We start from the raw sequence: 23,575 nt of genomic DNA, 5'->3' as shown, positions 1-23,575 counted from the left end.
GAAACCTAACCTCTTTAAAAGTGGTCTTGTAAAAAAAAAAAAAGAAGAAGAAAGAAAGATAGTATATTTGGTAAATTGGATGCAAGATTAAAATTACAATTTGTGAGGCCATTCATTCTTTATGTACTTGACTTATATTTTGAATTGCATGAACTTAAATTCTATATGGCAGTTCTGTGGTTATTGCCAAAAGATTTATTGCCACAGTACTTTTAGAGAAATGCAGCATAGAAAAAATGGAAGAAAGTTAAGTTTTGAAATTGGACCTGGAATCCATTCTGTGTAACCATATTTACTCTCCCTGACTTTCCACTTTTTCTGCATAATTAAGTATATAATATACCTCATTGGGGGCTATTAAGAGAATTAAAGATGATTATATAAAATACTTGCCACATGACAGAATAAGCATTATGAGAATAGTAAAAATATTTGCAAGAATGGCAAAATTAAGTTGGGAATTATTTTCTTTGTTATCCCCTTTTAAATGTGTGTAGGGCTAGGGGAGAGCAAAAAATAAAAGTAATTGATGCTAAGTAGCAGTACATCTCTGCACAGATGTCTAGCATAAGGTAATATCTAAGGTCTGAGTATTGATGGAAAATTTTCTTAAAAGAATGTATAAAAACTAAATATCGCTCACTATTAAGAACAAACTGACTAGGTACAATGACTAACACCTGTAATCCCAGCACTTTAGGAGACAAAGGTAAGGGGATTTCTTGAGGTCAGAAGTTTGAGACCAGTGTGGGCAACATAGTGTGAGACCCTGTCTCTACAGAAATAAAAATTTAAAAATTAAAAATTAGCTGGGTGTGGTAGTATGCTTCTGTAGTCCTACCTACTCAGGAGGCTGAGGCAGGAGCATAGCTTGAGCCCAGGATTTTGAGGCTACAGTGAGCTATGATTGTGCCACTGCACTCCAGCCTGGACAACAGAGCAAGACCCCATCTCTAACAATAAATTAAAACTTAAAAAACTTTTTAAATAATATAAAATAACAAATCCATTACTCTGGCATGCTGTGGATGTTTTTACAAGTTGTATATCTGTTTTAAAGATATAAACAAATTCCACAAGTGAATTTAAAGAGTTTATTGGTAAACTTTAGTGCTTTTGTAAACACACAGAAACTAGAGCATGAAAAGCATGTAAAATACATTCAAAAGATATGAACATAGTTGTGAAGATGGTTCTGTGCTAAATTTCTTGCAGGTGGAACCGAATAACAATTCCCCTTCCTAATGCAGCACTAACCCGGAACACCAGGATTCGCTGGAGACAAACAGGACCAATCCTTGGAAACATGTGGGCAATTGATAATGGTTAGTGTTTATGCCTGTCATAATCACATGCCATTGATGTAGAGTCTTCCTGTGCTTTTGTTTGTCAGCACAGACTTAATCACATTTCTAAGTTATGGTCTTGCAATTCATTAAACACCCTTTCTTCCATTTCTCCTTTGCATTCTGTTAGAAGCCCAGGGATGTGCAATCAGAAAAAAAAAAAAAAAAAAAGCCAATGGAGTCAGCAGTATTAGATGCTAGAATGTTTCAACATACATAAATAAAAAATGCATAAAACCTTGAAACTGAAATTCACAGTTGATGACAAGGGATATCCTAACATTTTCTTGAATGTTGTATGCAAAATTAACATAAATACTTACCATACTGCATGTATTAAAATAAGACCCATTCTTCTCTTAGTAACTACCACAACATCTGGAATGCTTTTCTTTTGCATGCAGACAACACACAGAAGGAAACATCATCTCTAAAAAAACTAGTGAAACTTTTACCTCCTTTTCAGAAAATAGTATAGAAAGAAAACTTGGATATATACCTTTTTTAAATCTTTTATCTTTCTTTCATTTTCAAGTGAATTTTTGGAATTTTGCATCATTTTAAAGCTGATACCACTTATGACAATGACAGAAGATATTTTAAGCTCTCCGGTTGCATGTCTGTACATTTCTTATACTTGTTATTAGTCACCAACTCTTTGGTTTTTGTCTTTCTTTTTATGGATTCAGTGGATACAAATGTAGTTTTGTATATGAGTATATTGCATGGTGGTAAAGTCTGGACTTTTAGTGTAACTATCACCCAAATAGAATACAAGGTAATTTCTCATCCCTCGCCCCCCTTCCGCCCTCCCACCTTTCTGAGTCTCCAGTGCCTATTATTCTACTGTCTATGTCCATGTGTACACATTATTTAGCTCCCACTTATAAGTGAGAGCATGTGGTCTACAACTTTCTAAGTAATATCACTTAGGATAATGGCCTCCGATTCCAGCTATGTTGCAGCAAAAGACACGATTTCATTCTTTTTCATGGCTGAGTAGTATTCCATGGTGTGTTTGTGTGTGTGACATATTCTTTGGTCACCCATTAATGGACATTTGCATGGATTCCATGACTTTGCTATTATGAACAGCACTGCAATAAACATACAAGTGCAGATTTCCCTTTAATATATTGATTTCTTTTTCTTTGGATAGATACTCAGTAGTGAGGTTGCTGGATCAAATGGTAGTTCTAGTTTTCATTCTTTGAGAGATCTCTATTCTGTTTTCCAAAGGTTTTCCTAATTTAAATTCCCACCAACAGTGTATAAGAGTTTCCTTTTCCCTCACATCCTCACCAGTATCTGTTATTTTTTTACTTTTTAAGGATACCCATTCTGATTGGTGTAAGATGGTATCTCATTGTGGTTTTAATGTGTGTTTTTCTGATAATTAGTGATGTTTAGCATTTCTATATGCCTGTTGGCCATTTGTATGTCTTCTTTTGTAAACTGTTTGCTCATGTCCTTTGCCAACTTTTTAATGGAACTGTATGTTTTTTCTTGTCGAGGTGTTTGAGTTCACTGTTAATTCTGGATATTAGTCCCTTCTCAGATGCATAGTTTGCAGATATTTTCTCCCAATCTGTAAGTTGTCAGTTCACTCTGTTCATTATTTCTTTTACTGTGCAGAAACTTTGGGCTTAATTAAAGCCCATTTGTCTTTTTGTTTTTGTTGTCTGTGCTAAGGTATTAGTCATTAATTCTTTGCCTAGGCCAGTGTTCAGAAGAGTTTTTCCTAGATTTTCTATATTAATCCATTCTTGCATTGCTATAAAGAACTACCTGAGATTGGGTCATTTATAAAGAAAAGCGGTTTAGTTGTCTCACAGTTACATGGGCTGTACAGGAAGCATGGCTAGGAGATCTCAGGAAACTTAACAATCATGGCAGAAGGCCAAAGGGAAGCAGGCATGTTTTACATGGCCAGAGAAGAAGGAAGAGAGAGTGAAGCGCGAGGTGCTACACACTTTTAACCAAACAAATCTTGTGAGAACTCACTATCACAAGAACAGCAAGGGGGAAATCCACCTCCATGATCCAGTCATCTCCCACTAGGCCCCTCCTCCAATATTGGGAGCTACAATTTGACAGGAGATTTGGGCAGTGACACAAATCCAAACCATAGCAGTTTTCTTCTAGGATTTTTATAGTTTCATATCTTACATTTAAATATTTATTCCATCTTGAGTTAATTTTTGTATATGATAAGAGGTATGGGTCCAGTTTCATTCTTCTGCAAATTGCCATCCAATTTTCCCAGCACTATTTATTGAATAGGGTGTTCTTTCCGTAGTGTATGTTTTTTTTGAAAATTGTTGAAGATCAGTTGGCTGTCTGTAAGTGGCATTATTCTGGGCTCTCTATTCTGTTTCATTGATGTATGTGTCTATTTTTATACCAGTACCATCCAGTTTTGGTTACTATAGCCTTGTAGTATAATTTGAAGTGAGGTAATGGGATGCCTCTAGCTTTGTTCTTTTTGCTTAGGATTGCTTTGGCTATTCACTTTCCTTTGGTTCCATATGAGTTTTAGGATTGTTTTTCCTAATTCTGTGAAAAATGACATTGGTATTCTGATAGGAATTGCATTGAAGCTGTAGATTGCTTTGGGCAGTGTGATCATTTTAATGATATTGGTTCTTCTAATCTATGAGTATAGGATGTTTCTCCATTTGTTTTTGTCCTACAGTTTTTTTTCATCAGTGTTTCATAGTTTCTCTTGTAGAGATCATTCACCTCCTTGGGTAAAAGTATTCCTAGGTATTTTGTTTGTAGCTATTGTAAATGGGATTGATGTCTTGATTTTATCCTCCATTTATTATCAATATATAGAAGTGTTCCTGATTTTTGTACATTGATTTTATATCCTGAACCTTTACTGAAGTCATTTGTCAACTCTAGGAGTCTTTGAGAGAAGTTTTTAGGATTTTTTAGGTATAAGATCATATCATAACCAGAGATAATTCGACTTTATATTTTCAAATTTGTGTGCCTTTTATTTCTTTCTCTTGCCTGATTGCTCTAGATAGTATTCGCAGTACTATATTGAATAGGAGTGGTGAAAGTGGGAATCCTCATCCTGTTCCAGTTCTTAGAGGGAATACTTTGACTTTTTCCCCATTCCATATGATGTTGGCTTTGGGTTTGTTATATACAGCCTTTATTATTTTGAAGTATGTTCTGGCTACACCTAGTTTGTTGAGGGTTTTTATCATGAAAGGATGCTGAATTTTATCAAATGCTTTTCTGTATCTATTAAGATCATTTTATGCTTTTTGTTTTTAATTCTGTTTATGTGGTGAATCAAATTTATTGATTTGCATATGTTGAGCCATCCTTGCATCCCTGGAATGAAACCCACTTTATCATGTTGTATTATCTTTTAGATGTGCTGTTGGATTCAGTTTGCTAATGTTTTGTGAAGGATTTTTTCATCTGTGTTCATGAGGGATATTGGTCTGCAGTTTTTCTTTTTTGTTGTGTACTTGCCTGGCTTTGGTTTGGGTTTATATTGACTTCATAGAAAGAGTTACGAAGGATTCCCTCCTCCTCAGTTTTTGGAACAGTTTTAGTAGGATTGGTACCAGTTCTTCTTTGCGCATCTTGTAGAATTCAGCTGTGAATCAGTCTCGTCCTGAGAGCTTTTATTTGTTGGGAGATTTTTTATTACTGATTCAGTATCACTACTTGTTATTGGTCTGTTCCGGATTTCTATTTCTTCCTGCTTCAGTCTTAGGAGGAGGTATGTCTCCAGGAATTTATCCATTTTCTGTAGGTTTTCTGGTTTGTGCACATAAAGATGTTTATAGTAAACACTGATTATCTTCTGTATTTCTGTGGTATCAGTTGTAATGTCTCCTTTTTCATTTTTTATTCTGCTTATTTGAATAGTCTCTCTTCTTTTCTTGGTTAGTCTAGCTAGTGATTGATCAACTTGGTTCATCTTTTAAAAGAACAGCTTTTCATATGATTGATCCTTTGAAATTTTTTTTTTTTTTTGGTCTTTATTTCATTTAGTTCTGCTCTGATCTTCATTATTTATTTTCTTCTGATAGCTTTGGATTTGGTTTATTCTTGTTTTTCTAGTTCCTTGAGGTACAATATTATGTTGTTAATTTGTGATCTATTTTTATGTAGGAATTTAAGATTATAGCCCTCTCTCTTAGCACTGCTTTTGCTGTATCTTAGAAGCTTTGTTATGTTATGTCTCTATTTTCACTCATTTCTTAGCTGGGCGCGGTGGCTCAAGCCTGTAATCCCAGCACTTTGGGAGGCCAAGACGGGCGGATCACGAGGTCAGGAGATCGAGACCATCCTGGCTAACACGGTGAAACCCCGTCTCTACTAAAAATACAAAAAACTAGCAGGGTGAGGTGGTGGGTGCCTGTAGTCCCAGCTACTGGGGAGGCTGAGGCAGGAGAATGGCGTGAACCTGGGAGGCGGAGCTTGCAGTGAGCCAAGATCTGGCCACTGCACTCCAGCCTGGGCGACAGAGCGAGACTCCGTCTCAAAAAAAAAAAAAAAAATTTAATTTCTGTGTTCATTTTGTCATTAACTCAAAGATCATTCCAGAGCAGGTTGTTTAATTTTCATGTATTTGTGTAGTTTAAGATTTCCCTGAGAATTAATTTCTAGTTTTATTCTACTGTCATTTGAGAAGGTATTTGATATGATTTTGATTTTTTTTTTTAATTTATCGAGACTTGTGTTGTGGCCTAACATATGGCCTATCCTGGAGAATCTTTCATGCACTCATGAGAAAAATGTATATTCTGTGGTTGTTTGGTAGAATGTTCTGTAAATGTTTGTTAGGTTCATTTGTCCTAAAGTCCAATTTAAGTCCAGTGTCTCTTTGTTGAATTTCTGTCTCAGTGATCTGTATGGTGCTGTCAGTGTCATGTTGAAGTCCCTTACTACTATTGTATATATTGCACCCCATCTATTTTCTTAGGTCTAGTAGTATTTGTTCTATGAATCTGTATGTTCCAGTGTTGCATATATATTTAGGATTGCTACTATATCTTCTTGTTGAATTGAGCCTTTTATCATTTTATAATAACTTTGTCTTCCTTTTTATTGTTGTTGATTTAAAGTCTGTTTTATCTTACATAAGTATAGCTGCTTCTGTTCATTTTTGGTTTCTGTTAGTTTGGAATATCTTTTTCCATCCCTTTATCTTTAGTCTATAAGTGTCTTTACCAGTTAGGTGGGGTTTTTTTAAGCAGTGTATGTGTATGGTTGGATTGTGTTTTTTAATCCATTCTGTCAATCTGTATGTTTTAAATGGAGCATTTAATCCATTTCTGTTCAAGAACTATATTGACATGTGGGTTTTTGTTCCTGTTATAATGTTGATTGTTATCTTGTTGCTTTGCAGTCTCATTTGTGTAATTGTTTTATAAGACCTGTAAGTTTTTTACTGTCATTTGTTTTTATGATGGTGAGTATTGATCTTTAATTTCTATGTTTAGACCTCCCTTAACATTTCTTGTAGGATTGGTCTAGTGGTAATGAATTCCCTTAGCATTTGCTTGTCTGGGAAAGACTGTTTCTTCTTCGTTTATGAAGCTGAATTCTAATGGAATACAAAATTCATGGTTAACAGTTTTTTTCTTTAGAAACCTAAAAATAGGATCCCAATCTCTTCTGGCTTATAAGGTTTCTATTAAGAATTTCACTGTTAGTCTGATGGAATTCTTTACATATAATTAGACATTTTTCTCATGCTGATCTTAAGATTTTTTCTTTCATGCTGTCTCCAGATAGTCTGATGACTATATAACTTGGTGACGTCCTTACAATGTATTTTTCTGGAGTTCTGTGAGCCTCTTGTATCTGGATGTCTAAATCTTTAGCAAGACTTTAGGGATGTTTTCCTCAATTACTTCCTCAAATAGACTTTCCAGAGTTTTTGCTTTTCTTCTCCCTCAGTAATACTTTTGACTCATAGGTTTGGACATTTTACATAATCTCTTATTTCTCAAAGTTTTTGTTCATTTTTTAAATTCTTGTTCTTTCTTTCAGTCTGTGTTAACTTGAAAAACCTGTATTCAAGCTCTGAGATTATTTCTTCTGCTTGGTCTAGTCTATTGTTAAAACTTTCAACCATATTTTGTAATTCCTTTTTGTTTGGGATTTGGGTTTTCCTTAAAAAAATACTTACTTCTTTGGTAAATTTGTCATTCATATCCTGAATTGATTTTCTGATGTTTTTGTATTGGCTTTTACCTTTCTCTTGGATCTCATTAAGATTCTTTAAAATTAATATTTTGAATTCTTTATCTGGTATTTCAAGGATTTCATTTTGATTAGGATCCATTTTAGAGCATTAGTATGATTTTTTAACACTCTGTTTTTGCATGCTTCCAGAATTGTTCTGCTGCTTCCTTCTCATCTCAAGATACTGTCTCTTTTTTTTTTTTTTTTTAATTTACTTTCGTTTGGATGGAATTTTTTTCTCTTGAGGATGTAACTATAATGTATACTGTGTAGGATCATTTGGCCTTGGTTCTTGGAGCATTCAGTGGCAAAGACTGTCTATGTGTTCACTGGTTATATATATCCTTAGTGTAGTGGCTTTATCAAATGCTGATTGTAGTAGTGATGTACTGGGTATGAAGAGGCAGTAATTTTCAACCTACTCTTTTTAAATGTTTTTGGTAGTCAGCCATGGCCCGTGCCGGTATTCCCAGCCACTCAGGAAGCAGAAGCAAAAGGATCACTTGATTTCAGGAGTTTGTGGCTACTGTGTACTATCATCTCATCTATGAATAGCTACTGTACTCCAGAACAACAGCAAGATCTCATCTCCCCAAAGACCATGGAAGCTGAGAGTCCAAAGAAGGAAGCTGACAAATTCAGTTTCTTAGGAAGACACACTTAATAAAGACTTACAAACAGAAGCTGTAGTTTTGGGAAGCCATGAGATAAGATGATGAATCCCTGCCTGATTTTTTGGTTTCTTATTTTAATTACAGGTAGATTAATAGCGTTCCTATTTTCAGAGAGCATATAAGTTGGCTGAAGGCTTATACTACAAGTAAGTAGAAAGGAAGAAAGAGAGGAGAAGGGACAAAATGTCAATAGCTAAGCAAATTTAGCATAGCCACTGATTTTAGGTCAATTTTATTAAATAGAAAAAATGTACACCCTTGTTTAATGTTGATTTTCCATGTCTTAATCAGGTCTCTGTTATTTTTTAATAATTTAGACATTGAGAAACAACTAATTCTTGAAACTGGAGAAAACTTTAGAAAAGATAGTTTGCTGATGAACCAATAGGAATCATTTCCCAATATGTATCCAAAACACAGACCAATGGAAGGCCCACCCTCAAAGACCATATGAGTTATATGGATATAAACATAGTTAATTTGCAAAAACATCTAAAGATGAAGGGATTAAAATGGAGTTTCTTCATTGGTAGAACATTTTGCATAGCATTTTAGGTATTGCACCTGTTCATTAGCTCTAGGGAGTAGGCATTTGCATCTAGATAGCAGAATATGAGTGACTTTTTCTTGCTGGCACACTTTTTAAGGATTCTATAATGAACCTTTATTCCTTTGATAATTATCAAAGTGGTTTAGAAATGAATAATGAAAAAGTATGTGAGAAAATTAAGAGTGCAATGAAGCACATGTAAGCCTATGAAAAGAATGTTTCAATTTCCTAAAGAAGGCTGTTACAACACAATTTTAGTTCAGAAAGTGTTCACTACACATCCTCTGAGTTCCCATGCTTTGAGTGGAATCATGCTTTGAGTAGAATGGGAAAGGGTAAAGATATATGGAATGCACATGGTTAGCAAGGTAGGCTGAATGCAAAACCTGGTGCAGAATCTCTTTAATTCTGTTATCATTCTATGTGAGTTTTTCACAGAAACAGGACCCACCGTTTGGCTTCTTTTACAAGGGAAGAAGAGGACACATACTCTCTCCCAAGAGAAATGTGTGCTTACTTGCCAAAAAAAAAAAAAAATCCTGAAATCTCTCCCATTTCACTACGTAATTCCAGAATTATGTCACAGAAAAAAATAGAGAAAAATAGATCAATATCATAATTCTGTTAGATATGTTCTTCCTTCATGGCAGAGTCAACTTCTGCTAGTGTGTAAAGAAATTACTTCGGAAATTACCCTGAAAATCTTAGCTAAATGGAAAGTCCTAAAGCAAAGTACATTTCTTATCATTTTTAATATTTTTTCAACTTGACTATATTACTGATAATAGTGAAGAAAGCTATTCTATCCTATTCACACTCTTAGGAAACAAGAAGCCTGTTATGAGTCCTAATGGCTTCATCATTAGCAGGAAGGGATGACAATAACATTCTTTTTTTTTTTTTCTTTTTTTTCTTTTTCTTTTTTTTTTTTTTTTGAGACAGAGTCTCGCTCTGTCGCCCAGGCTGGAGTGCAGTGGCAGGATCTCAGCTCACTGCAAGCTCCGCCTCCTGGGTTTACGCCATTCTCTTGCCTCAGCCTCCCCAGTAGCTGGGACTACAGGCACCCGCCACCTCGCCCTGCTAGTTTTTTGTATTTTTTTAGTAGAGACGGGTTTTCACCGTGTTAGCCAGGATGGTCTCGATCTCCTGACCTCGTGATCCGCCCATCTCGGCCTCCCAAAGTGCTGGGATTACAGGCTTGAGCCACCGTGCCCGGCCTACAATAAAATTCTTAATTGCAACTTTTTTCATTGACTGGGAATGTCTTAATTTATCGTTGAATTTTTTATGATGGAGGTTTTTTGAACTATGACATGGGTACCCTATTTCTTAGAGCATATCTTCAGCCATAAAATCAAGTGTGCTGGGAAAACAATCCATATGCTTTTCCAGGCTGAAGAAGAATGGAGCCAGTCCCTTTCTTGTTCCTTGGTGCACAGTGGAGCACATCAAAACAACAGGACAAGAGGGTGTCAAGGAATACTTGACCTCAGTATGGTGCTGATTGTAACCATATAGTGCTGGGTACCTTGCTAAGCATAATATGTTTCTTTACTTATTTCCTCCAAGAAATATCATTATCCCACTTTAAGGAATAGGAATATTGAGGCTTAGACAGGATAAATTACTTATCAGAATTTCCTGAATGAAGCCAGAATTTGAAGCCCGGATTATGTGACACCTGAAACCAATACCTTTAATATCTCAGCCTGCTATCTAATCTCTTCCTAAACCAGAAGTTTCCATCACCAAGAGCTTTCCATTGGCCTGCAATGCATTGAATTTGAATTACTCCACCTGTTAACTGGCAGGTATTAAGTGCTTATAGGAGCATAGGCTACAGGAAAGTTTATTTTACAATAAAATTATTGAAATACTTTGAAATAACTACAGAACAGAAAAGAAAATGATAACGGGTTATAAATTTGCTTATGCCCAAAACACTGAGTACACGAGGTTTTATTGCATCTTGAATTTCTCATTAGTTTAATACCACTTTTACACCATTTGGTATATTATTAATTTTGCTGATTAACAAAAGAATTAATATATTTAGATGTGTTGGAGTCTGAGTATCTCAGAACCTACCATTCAACAATCAGTAGCCTTTTTCTCAGCATTCCAAAGATTCAAATTTAGGTTTGTAACATCCTATTATCAGCCAAGCCCAGCGTTTAGGAAAAAAAATCTGCATGATGGAGAAAACTTTAGGCTCAACAACAGATTCTTAACCCTCATTTCCAGGAAAGGTAGATTAATATTTAGAAATATATGTAATAGTCATCCACAGTATTATAGATTTTTCCCCTAATAGGAATGAAAATTATGGCATGACTTCTCCATATTGTGATATGTCAGATTGGTCCTTTGTAAATTCTTTTTTTCTACCTAAAGAATATAAACTTTGTAGAATGTTCAAGGCAGAAGCACTAATATTGTCTAATAGAGTCTATTGAGGAATTCATAAGCTCCTATCTTCTTTGATATGAAATGTTAAAATCTTAAAAGGATTATCTGTGTAACTTGTAACCGTTTCAGTAGCTTTGTAACTAAGCACTTACCTTATCACACAGCACTCCATATGTCACCCTGAATTCCTGCACACAACATACACACAAGGGGCCATGTTGCATGGATATTGCTTCACAAAATTGTACTGGTAGTGTTCTGTGTTTTTGTAATTATGTTCTCTTTTCCCCCCACAGTTTATATTGGCCCATCATGTCTCAAATTCTGTTCTGGCAGAGGACAGTGCACTAGACATGGCTGCAAGTAAGCATCTTAAAATAACACTTACGCTTCTCCTTTTGGATGTGTAATTTACATATTGAAGTCACATGTCATTTAATAACCTTTTTTAGGATTGGGGGTCTTTTAAGATTAAAAAAATGGATATTTCTAATAGAATTTAAGTGTAATTCAAATGTATTTTTAAGTGAAAATTAATACATTTTATGTTAGGCTAAATTGTGGACAAATTTAGCATTCCTCGTGTGAATTTGTGAACAAATTGGAATTCCTCACAGCTTGATGGCTGCCTTTCCTGCCTGTAGTTACATCCCTTTCCATAAACTTGTTCGGGTGTTCGTGAGTCACATTGTAATTCCCAGCACGCTTTGTAAATGATTATAAAAATCAGTAATGACCCATAGATCCAATGCTAAAGGAAACTGGACTGGGCCAAATTTAGCAGATTTGATAAGCAAATTCATCATCTTTAAATATAACTTAAGAATCTTGTTTACTTTTGAAAATCATTTGGGTCTTTAATAAATTATAAAGTATTTTACAAAACAATGCTGTTGAATATGAAGTCTGAAATTATACATTAATAATGTAATATCTAATTACACCAGTGAATTATTTTATGTTTATACCAAAAAATGGATATTCACATTTAGTATGTCATTCTTATATTAATATTTAATTATAAAATATTCTGGAAATTCCTGAAACCACAGGCAATCTGTTATAAAGATAAGTTTTCAACAGCTGATCATCTAGTCTACTTTTTCTTGTCCTTCCAAGAAAAAGAGTAATTAATCAATTAGTTAATTTGTTAATGAGTAGAGAACTCATAAAAGGGCTTTGAACCTGATCATTTAGAAATTGCAGACTGGGCATGGTGGCTCATGCCTGTAATCCCAACACTTTGGGAGGCTGAGATGGGTGGATCACTTGAGGTCAGGAGTTCGAGACCAACCTGGCCAACATGGTGAGACCCCCATCTCTACTAAAAATACAAAAATTAGCCGGGCATGGTGGCATGCATCTGTAATCCCAGCTACTAGGGAGGCTGAGGCAGGAGAATCACTTGAACCTGGGAGGCAAAGGTTGCAGTGAGCCAAGATCGCGTCACTGCCCTCCAGCCTGGGCGACAGAGTGAGACTCCATCTCAAAAAGAAAAGAAAAAGAAAAAAAAGAAATTGCATGTATGAGCCAAGCACTTGTTGACATTGAGATTAGTGTGGCTTTTTAACTTTCTAACTTTATTTCAGTGATTTGAATTAACAAAGACATCACTCTGCCCAATGGAAATTTTTTATAAAATATGTGAAGAATTGAAAAATTTCCATCTATGTTTCAAAACTGAATATGCATCCTTGTGTTCTCATAAAACTACCAACTCCCACCCCAAAACACTACTCATTAGATCTATGAAACATTGGCTGATATTTTCCTCAAGTTGTTATGTGCATCCATTATCCATAACCAGATCATCTTCTTAGTGTATTTCAAATAAAATTAACATGAGGCCGGATAGTTTTGCAATTCCTGATGTTGTCCCGAAAAGTTTTGGGAAAAAAAAAATTATCTAAAATGACAACTGCTTTTGTTTTCAAAAAATAGAAAGTGGTATTTATAAAAAGACCTATCTATAATTACTGTAGTTATACTTCAGACTTCATTTTATATGTATCATATTCCTCTTAGAATTAAGTGGTTTTATTAAGGCTACCATCTATGCCACCCATGGTGGATACAAACAGAAATCTAAATGGTGGCTTTATGCTTTTGAACATTGTTCTTTTTTGACACCATACATTATTCTGAATAGTCATGGTCTTTTCCTCCTTCTGAAGTTTTACAGAATATTTTCACCATCTGGAACTTTAGTATTTTTCCCTATTTCTAACAAAGTTTTATGTAATACTCACTGGCTTTGTCCACTTACAGTTGAGCTAAAAGTTTGACTACTACCTCCTTTTCCAGCAATATGTACCTTATTGAGTTTGAGCAAAATTGCACAGAAAAGAAATGTATATGTAATGCCACTTCCTTTAAACAAACCATTGAATCTGGGACCTTTGCAACTTTGTCTTTTTCTCTCCTCTTTACTCTGCCTCTCCCCCGTTTTACTGCTATTTGCTATCAAGATTCTACCCTCTCATGTTCCCTCTAACACTTTCTGGCCTGTGTACAATCCCAGACCTGGTTCTCTAAATGGACAGTCTACTAACCTGATAAGCCCAACCCTGTTAGAGATGCTAATGAGGAGAGAGAGCATTAGAACCCTTTCTTCATATGTGTCATCCATATAGCTTAACAGTGGGGTCTTTTTCTTGACATTACAGGGTGACTCTACTGCTAAATTTAAGCATGTGTAGATTCATCAGTAGGAGATGTATTGGGAGTCAGGAGAGACTCGTGTCATACTCAAAATCACCAACGTGGGTGATCCTGTTGTTTTGCTGAGAAACAGACTACAAAGTTTTTGTTTTTTAAAAAAAGTTATTTTTAAAAAACTATCAGCATTATTTCTCAATTGAATAACCTTTGATTAAAAGTAGACTTTTAAAATGACTAAATGGAAAGTGACTCCAATGTGAGTCATCTCTAAATGAGCGCCAGTTTCTCCCAGTCACTTGTCCTGAGAAGACACATTTAAGATACACAAAAATGTAATTGCCCTGAAATGCACTCTGGAATAGATAGTCTTGTTAAGGAAAACTAATTCCAATTCGTGACTGTGGTAAAACACACTCAGTTTCCTGACTTTAAAAAGTGTTCAGTTTAGCTGATTTTAAACATTCTTTTCTGGAAACAACTTGGCTATTCAGTCTAAGTCCATTAGACAACATGTGAAAGAAGGCTCATCCAGTAAATATTGGCTTTCCTTTCATCCCCTTATTGATGCTACTTAAGATACCAAGACAACCTTCAAACTTCATGCTACAGTAGTTCTTAGCATTTTAGGCTCCAAATTATTTGGTAATCTGATAAAACCTGTGAACCTTCTCCCCAGAAAATCCAATATACAAAAAAGTGGGCATTTGATTTTAGCATATTTTTACATTCCATGGATCCCTGAAAGGCCAGCATAGACTCGAGTCTCAGTAGTACTGCCAAAGAAGAATACTGAGTCGTGCCACAGTATCACTTCATTGGTACATTTGCTTTGTAAAGGTTTGTTTCAGATTTCAGCAAGCTTTGAATGCTCCCACGAGAATCCCCCACTCAAAAAGATACCAATTGAGCAACCTTATAAATGTAGTGAACAGGAAATAGCACAGTAAAAACAAAGAATTTGAAACTATTTCATGATGAATAATCTCCTTAAAACATAGATGTTTCCATTGCTGATTCATCTGTGATGAGGTTTTCTCACTGATAGAAGGCTTGGGTCACTCCTATATATTCTAGTCAACTAATATAAATACAGCACATTCTCACATAGAAGCAAGCAGGTTGTTGGGGAGTAGGGAAAGGTTTATTTTTCTTGAAGTGCCACTAATTTGGGAGAGTCCACTGAGAGGCAACACAGTGCTGCTAAGGATGTCTATCTAGGTCAAGGGTGTACATATCCCCTTTATACATTTGAAATAGTTAAAGATAGATTCATTTTCCAATAGTTCCTAAATATTTAATTCCTATCACAAGCATAACATGTATTTTAACATTTGTTCTTAGAAAAAGTTTATTCTGGGTATCTTATTAGAAGTGCTTTATGCTGTTTCTTTTATAAATGTAATGAGCATTATGAATAAAATTATATACATAAACCTTTTACAGATATTTTAAGTTGGAAATGTGTATGAACATAGATGTATTTTAGATAAACTGCTGGTACTGGTTGAAGGTACTGGTTGAAGCTGAATTGCTGTTTTAATTGTAGGCTTTTTATGGCAGTGCTGCGCAAAGACTGTATTTGTCTGGAATATTTACAGTCAATTAGCCCTTATCAAATCTTCAGATTCAATAGTCTCCAAAGACTAATGAGCCTCATTTACCATTCAATGAAATCCTAGCCTCTGGACTTACTCCTCCCCAAAGTAGATTCGAGAATCTCCAAAACAGCCAACAGTTTAAGATTTAATTTCACCATATTTCTTTCAGGTGTGACCCTGGATTTTCTGGCCCAGCTTGTGAGATGGCATCCCAGACATTCCCAATGTTTATTTCTGAAAGCTTTGGCAGTTCTAGGCTCTCCTCTTACCATAACTTTTACTCTATCCGTGGTGCTGAAGTCAGCTTTGGTTGTGGTGTCTTGGCCAGCGGTAAGGCCCTGGTTTTCAACAAAGATGGGCGGCGTCAGCTAATTACATCCTTCCTTGACAGCTCACAATCCAGGTGAGTGAAGGCAGGGGAGAATACATACAAAAGCCAGATACTAATGTTGAATTTAGTTATATGATCCATTTTTATTTCTTATATTTTTTCTGATAGACATCTTCTCATTTTTAACCAGGGTTGTAGGGAACTTACAGTTTATTGACAGTTAATTTGCCCTAGTTTTTAGTAAATTAGGAGGCCCACCAATGACTTGGATATTAATGACTGACTAGGTTTTTTAAAATATGAAATGTTAGCATCAAAACTATGTTCTTAAGCCAAGAGCTAGTTAATTATTTATGTAGTTTTATTTATTTGACAGCTTGCAGAGGCTGATTAGATTTACTCTACAACTTCCCTTCCCCCAGTGTCTAATAAATAATGCAGTAAAGAAGTGATTGGCATTTTAAGTGTATGTACACAAGTACATAGTATACAAATGTGCATAAACATCCAGTTATATTTTTATGGATCTATCTGTATATAAAATATGTATATCGACATGTACATGAATATCTACACATACTTATACATCTCACAATGAAATTACTTACATTTCATGAAAGAGGGATGAGTGGAAACATTTAATTTGGGAGTAGTTCACTTAAATCAGTTTGAAATTCCTTAAAGACCAAAATGAACATTATGATTAAAAATGTTTATGCATACACTAATTATAGACAATTTGTGTCTAGGTTTCTGCAGTTCACACTGAGACTGGGGAGCAAATCTGTTCTGAGCACATGCAGAGCCCCTGACCAGCCTGGTGAAGGAGTTCTGTTGCATTATTCTTATGATAATGGGATAACTTGGAAACTCCTGGAGCACTATTCATATCTCAGCTATCATGAGCCCAGGTATGTTGGAAAGCATTTGGAAAAATGGTTGCAGAGTGATATCTCCCTCCTGGGGAAATCATAATTCAAATGGTATAAAATTCTAGATATTTTTCCATTGACAGATGGAGCGGACAAAGATTGATGTGTCTTGCAATGAAAAACTACCAAGCCGACCCATTCATTTATCCCACTGACTTCTGATCATTTGAAGGAATTTATTGTCATATTTTTAAATATGCATCTAAGGGAAATATTTCGATGCTTGTAAAAGAGAAAAGTAGGCTGGGCGTGGTAGCTCATGCCTGTAATCCCAGCAGTTTGGGAGGCCGAGGCAGGTGGATCACAAGGTCAGGAGATTGAGACCATCCTGGTCAATATGGTGAAACCCTGTCTCTACTAAAAACACGAAAATAAGCTGGGTGTGGTGGCGCGCAGCTGTAGTCCCAGCTACTCAGGAGGCTGAGGCAGGAGAATTGCTTGAACCTGGCAGGCAGAGATTGCAGTGAGCTGAGACTGCATCATTGCACTCCAGCCTGGCAACAGAGCGAGACTCCGTCTCAAAAAAAAAAAAAAAGAGAGAAAAGTAATTAACACTATTACACAGGATTTTAATATGGCACTAAATTATAAATGCTGTTGATAAATACTAGTGATATATTTTAATATGTTGGAATAAATTATATGATGTAATATATATCGTATAACCAATATGTTATTAAGATTTACATGTAATATAATTAAGTAATGAATACAAAGAAATTTTTTAGCATGTATAGTGTCTCTGGCAAAAATGGGATGTTAGGGTTTATTTAAAGCCCTTTCTTCGGACCATTTCTATTTTTCTTTAGTGTATAGATTTCATCATATATAGTATCAGTTGTCAGATTTAAGTCTTACTTGAAGCTGGGCTATCTTTCATTGTTGGCAGAATAGTAACACAATTAATGGTACAATTTCAGGTGTGTCTGAAAGATCCTTTCGCCTCCTAAACACTTATTGAGCTACTCACTGAAATTCCTTTAAAAATATCAAGGGATTAAGGTTTAAAGTTAAAATTCCATCAGAGTAGTTAATACTGTGGCTTACATTCACAGTCACATATAAATGGACTAATACTCCATTTCACCTCATGGAAGTATATTTTAATCATGAGGAGATGAGAAAGAGAGAAAGCTTTGGACACGGAAGTTTGCATTGGCACCCTGGAAAAAAGACAGGGTTAAGGAAAGTAAGAGAGGGGGACTGAGGATATATTTTATATATTTTACAGTTTTGCCTAGACCTGCCCCTATATTTAAGTATTTGCAAATAGATGAGAACTTTTATTTTCATAGAAAATGAAGTAGCATGTAACAGATAATGATTAACATCTATTATAACTTATAAATGTCATACATTCTAAAATTTTAAAGATGCACCAACTGTGTTAGGTATTTTCATTTTCCCTGTATAGGTAAAAATCTAGTGCTAAACTCAACTTTCTTACTAAGTAGAGACACATGAATCCTAAACAAACCTTTCATAGACTCTCCATAGTAACCATTAAAAGAAAATTAAACAAAAATCAAGGTAATGATGATGAAAGCATGAAGAAAATATCACAATCCTAAGTTGGCCTAAAGCACAATTTTTTCTAACAAAGATGGACAGCTGCAACATTCAGTAATCAATCTATATCATGAAATTTAATTAATCTTTGTTGATATGAAAAATAATTACACATTTAATGTGCTATTGCAAAGGCACGTTTAATCTTGCCTGCCATTTGACAGCAACATTTTTCTTCTAAGAATCAAGGTGGCTTTTCAGTATTAGATATGTGCACGGCTTGAAAGATTAAGATCAAAGTGGAGTTTTTTTAAAAGGAGAACGTGGTAATGGTAGCAAAAACACCTTAATTTTCTGTGTGTGTGTGTATGTATGTGTGTGTGTGTGTGTGTGTATATATATATATATATATATATATATATATATATATATATATATATATATATATATCTCTGTATCTCTGTCCATGAAATTCTTCCTCCCGCCCCCTCTCTCTTACAAATATTAACAAAAGGTGACATGGCAGAAGGGGAATTTGATATATTCTAGATACCAAATTATATTTTATATGATAAATAATACAAACCATGTAAATTCTTCATAAGAAAGTTAAATATATCTTGATGCCTTTAGCCATTTGCTATATTTCCTTCAGTATAAATTGCTGCCTGTAACTGCTGTGAATTCCATACTGTTTCTTCATGCTATGGTTGTTCAAAAATGAAGTGTGATTCATAAATTAGACGTGCTAGTTGGCTAACCACTATTACTCCTTGACTATTTTAAATAATTTGCTTGTCTATGATTCATTCAGTAAATAAAAGAACTCTATCTGCTTGTTATTAATAAAAATTTAATATATCTAAGTTAGTCTTTTAATTCCAACTGACTAGAATGTCTTGTGAACTAATTGGTATTTTTATTAATGTAAAATTATGTATCACTGGTGAGACTAAAATTATTCTAGCTTTTCGTCTTAATCATAGGGCTTGTTTTTACTCTAAGATTATTATGAAGTCTAATCTTAGTTTCTTTTTATGTCTTGATTATTATATTTGATCTCCTCTTTGTTCTATCATGTCATCCAATTCCATAGTGTATATCATTGTAAAACATTTTTTAAACAATTTGATCTTTATATTTGATCTCCTCTTTGTTTCTGTGTGTCACCCAATTCAATAGTACATATTACTATAAAACATTAAAAAACTAAATCTATGAGGTTAGGACCTACAAACAAAAGGAAGATTGAGGTAGAAAGTTGACTTAAGTCTCTGTGTTCTCCTCTAGGAATATTCTGATCAGACAGTTCCACAGCTATTCTAACCAGCCACTATAATTTGCAAAGAGTGGTGAAATCACCAGGAACTCCTCCTATACCCAAAGATATGATGTAGAAGTCAAGAACAAGGCTCTAGAGCCAAGTTCCCCAGATCCAAATCCTGGCATTAGCACTTATAGTCTGCTTAACCTTAAAGGGATTATTTAACCTCCTTGTGCCTCTGTACTCACATCTCTATCAGGCATATACTGATAATACGTACTATGCAGCAAAAATTTGTTGAGTCCTTATTACGTGCCAGATACTGCTCTAGGTACTAAGGCATAATAGTGAAAATCAGACAAAAAAGTTTCTCGCCCTTGCCGTAAGAATAGCATTATTCTAATTTCACAGATGAAGCTGCTGAGACACATAGAAGCCAAGTGCTTTATCTACAGTTGCAAAATCATTAACCATTAGGTGTCAGAGTGGGAACTCTGGCCCAAGAGTCTGATTACAGACCCGTAGTCTTAACACCTCTGCCATGAAAATATTGGTCACTTCAGTCACTACTATCACATTCATATACACTATTTTCCTTAAAAGTTGCCTGGCAAATTCTAGTTTCCAGTTGTTATGTTAAAAAATAATATTTATTTTCATCAGAGAGAATATTAACTGCTTTTATAATTATTAATATGAAGAAAAATTATGTTTTTAATAACAGTGCTAAACAAATTATTAAATCAATGACTGATATTTTCATTGTTAAACGAATTTAAATGTAGTTTATTTAGTTTCTTTCTATATATTATGTATTTTTATAAATATATGCATTTATTTAATAAACAGATTCAAAAAATTAAAATGAAAATTAGTAAAATACTTAATTTAACAAAACCTGACTCTTCTAATAAATTTACACTGATGAAAAATTTTACAGATTTTAGAAAGTATGTAAAACTCATAAATGTATTATAGCTATGTATTTTTAGTTTAAGAACTGTTTTTAGGGCCGGGCGCACTATCTCACACCTGTAATCCCAGTACTTTGGGAGGCCGAGGCAGGCGGATCACGAGGTCAGGAGATCGAGACCATCCTGGCTAACATGGTGAAACCCTGTCTCTACTAAAAATACAAAAATTAGCCGGGTGTGGTGGCATACGCCTGTAGTCCCAGCTACTCAGGAGGCTGAGGCAGGAGAATCACTTGAACCTGGGAGGCAGAGGTTGCAGTGAGCTGAGATCGCACCATTGCACTCCAGCCTGGGCAACAGCACAAGACTCCGTCTCAAAAAAAAAAAAAAGTGTTTTTAAAGTTTTATTTTTGTATTTGCATATGGATTTTCCTTTATTTAGAAAATATGTTTTCTTCTATTGTAACAAGTCCTATCAGTTCTGTACTGTTTGTATAATCAATGGTGATAGTCATATTAGTCTACCCCAAATATCCATATACAAATTATTTGAAGGAAAACTAGGTAATTATTTTTTAAATAACTTTCAATATGTAAAACAGCACATTCCCAAGAGGTGGTTTAGCATATTTCTTCACACAATAAAAATATGAAAGCCAATCCAATTTCTCAGTAAATTCAGCCTTAGATGTTGAAGTTTTAAAATAATTGCTTTCTAAGTAATTCAACTAGTCACTTGACTTAGGAAGTTTTTATTTGCTCATTAGTTTAAAAAAAAAAAAAAACAAACTCAGCCCTTCCAGTGTGTCTTTACTGCAAGCACCTTTCCTGGTGTTTAATTGTACTTTGACGGTAACAAATATTCCCTTTGCCATTTGTTCACATCTCACCTGTGTATGGATGCGAGCAGCATGGTACTGTGATTTATGGAGCTTTCAAGTAGATGTCATTGCAGTGGCAATTAATATATGGTTCCTGCTGCTGTGTACAATAATTGCTCCTGGAAATTAGATATTATTCTTAATTTTCTTCCCCATTTATCAGATACAGGTTTATTGTCATAGCTGCCATGACACAGCAGATGACCTCACACACTATGATAAACTCATGGGAATGAGGAAGTATCCTGGTTCCAAACAGCCAAAACTGTAATATGTGTAACAAGCTGCCCAAGATCCTTTACCAGACTGTGATGAATACTGTCACTTTGACCACCATGTTTATTGAGAGCTTTTTCAAAAGCAGATGAGTGAAAGCAAAGTTACATTTTGGGGTGTGTGTGGAAGATTTTGTTGAAAACAGACAGGAAACTGGGCATCTCAAAGAAACATGTTTATCATCATGGGAGAACTATTTTTTAATGCTATACTTCAGGGGAAAATCTATCCCACTATAAATATTTGTGTTTTAAGATGACAAAATAATCTGAATTTTGACCCTTTTTTTTTTCTCTAGAATAATCTCTGTAGAACTACCAGATGATGCAAGGCAGTTTGGAATTCAGTTCAGGTGGTGGCAGCCGTATCATTCTTCCCAAGGAGAAGATGTATGGGCTATTGATGAGATTATCATGACGTCTGTACTTTTCAATAGCATTAGTCTTGACTTTACCAATCTTGTGGAGGTCACTCAGTCTCTGGGATTCTACCTTGGAAATGTTCAGCCGTGCTGTGGCCATGACTGGACCCTTTGGTAAGGATTTCATTGTTGTTGTTGTTGCAGTTTGCACTAGGAATTAGAACATGAGGATGATCTTCCAGTCTATTCAGCACTTAGCCATTTGTTGACAAGTATTTACTAAATAGGAACTACTTGAAAATAGTACTTCTGTTACGAGTATGTCTACACAAGCCTACTTGTATGTCTGCAAGTAAAATGTCTTGGGAAAGAGGACCGAAAACAAAATACTGACAGATTTAAATAAACGTAAAATTTTATGGCCGGGCATGGTGGCTCACACCTGTAATCCCAGCACTTTGGGAGATCGAGGCAGGTGAATCATGAAGTCAGGAGATCAAGACCATCCTGGCTAACAAGGTGAAAGCCCGTCTCTACTAAAAATACAAAAATTAGCCAGGTGTGGTGGTGGGCACCTGTAGTCCCAGCTACTCGGGAGGCTGAGGCAGGGGAATGGCATGAACCTGGGAGGTGGGGCTTGCAGTGAGCCAAGATCACGCCACTGCACTCCAGCCTGGGTGACAGAGCAAGACAACGTCTCAAAAAAAAAAAATTACCATATTTATTAATCTCAAATTTTCATTTCCCACAGTTACATATTTAAACAAACAAACAAACAAAAAACCTCTTCAAAAAGTGTTAGTAATTAAAGTGACTGCCATATTCTCCCTCAGAGGCCCATGGGGTTCGTAATGAAACATGAAGTCACTGTAGTGACTATTTTAATAAAATTTATCATGAGTAGCTCTATTTTCATGCTCTCTTATATAAGGCCCCAGAAGTATTTTTAGCCATGATTGGTTAACTAACATCTCCTTTTTAATCCATGTTATCAAACACTATTGGACCAGTGACTCATATAGTTAATGCCAGTGGGGTTTCAAAATTGTGGGATAGCCTAATTAAGGTACCCTTCATTTTTAGATTTTTCCTCCTGGGGTCATATGTGAATTTAATTATACAACAAACAGTAAATAATTTAATGGTGATTAGTACTTCATGTACATCAGTAGGATAATACAGCAGTGTTAACTAGGGGCAGGAGCTGGCTACTTTACATAGGAAACTCCCAAGAGGCTTCTCGGAGGAGGCTACCTTTGTGTAGTTCACATAGTGGATATAACACATTCCACTGATTGGGAAGTGGGAGAACATGAAAGCTCCAGCCACATGAAGATCTGGAGGAAGAGAAATGCAACTACAGAAAACTTTGTGGTGCACACAGTTCCCCCAGGCGAGAGTGACCATGACATGTTCAAGGACCAGGAAGGAGGCCAGTTGTCCTGGAGACCAGGTAGTGAGGTAGTGAGTGTCAAGGAAACCAAGAGATGTGCAGAGGCCAGTTCTTTTAGGGTCTTCTAGGCCCAGAGATCCTGGACTTAAACTCAGTCCTGTGTGATTCCAAAACCCACAACCTTCACCACTGTGTATACTGCCCCTCTCTAGGTTCCATTAGGACTGGAAATATGATTGAAGAATCATTTT

General features: G+C 35.4%; 1 protein-coding gene across 3 annotated transcripts in view; it reads left to right on the top strand.

The window, feature by feature from the left end:
• RELN (reelin) overlaps positions 1–23,575 on the top strand; it is a 510,762-nt gene that overhangs the window by 321,662 nt on the left and 165,525 nt on the right. For all 3 annotated transcript variants that reach the window (XM_005550435.4, XM_065542420.1, XM_045387530.2), the window contains exons 16-20: positions 1,216–1,325; positions 11,501–11,567; positions 15,633–15,866; positions 16,544–16,705; positions 21,869–22,105. In XM_005550435.4, the coding sequence (XP_005550492.3) occupies positions 1,216–1,325; positions 11,501–11,567; positions 15,633–15,866; positions 16,544–16,705; positions 21,869–22,105 (810 nt within the window). The remainder of the gene's footprint in view (positions 1–1,215; positions 1,326–11,500; positions 11,568–15,632; positions 15,867–16,543; positions 16,706–21,868; positions 22,106–23,575) is intronic.

This window comes from Macaca fascicularis, chromosome 3, assembly GCF_037993035.2.
Source record: "Macaca fascicularis isolate 582-1 chromosome 3, T2T-MFA8v1.1".
Taxonomy (NCBI): domain Eukaryota; kingdom Metazoa; phylum Chordata; class Mammalia; order Primates; family Cercopithecidae; genus Macaca; species Macaca fascicularis.
Note: the sequence above shows the minus strand (reverse complement) of the source record. Positions and strands in the feature narration are given on the sequence as shown.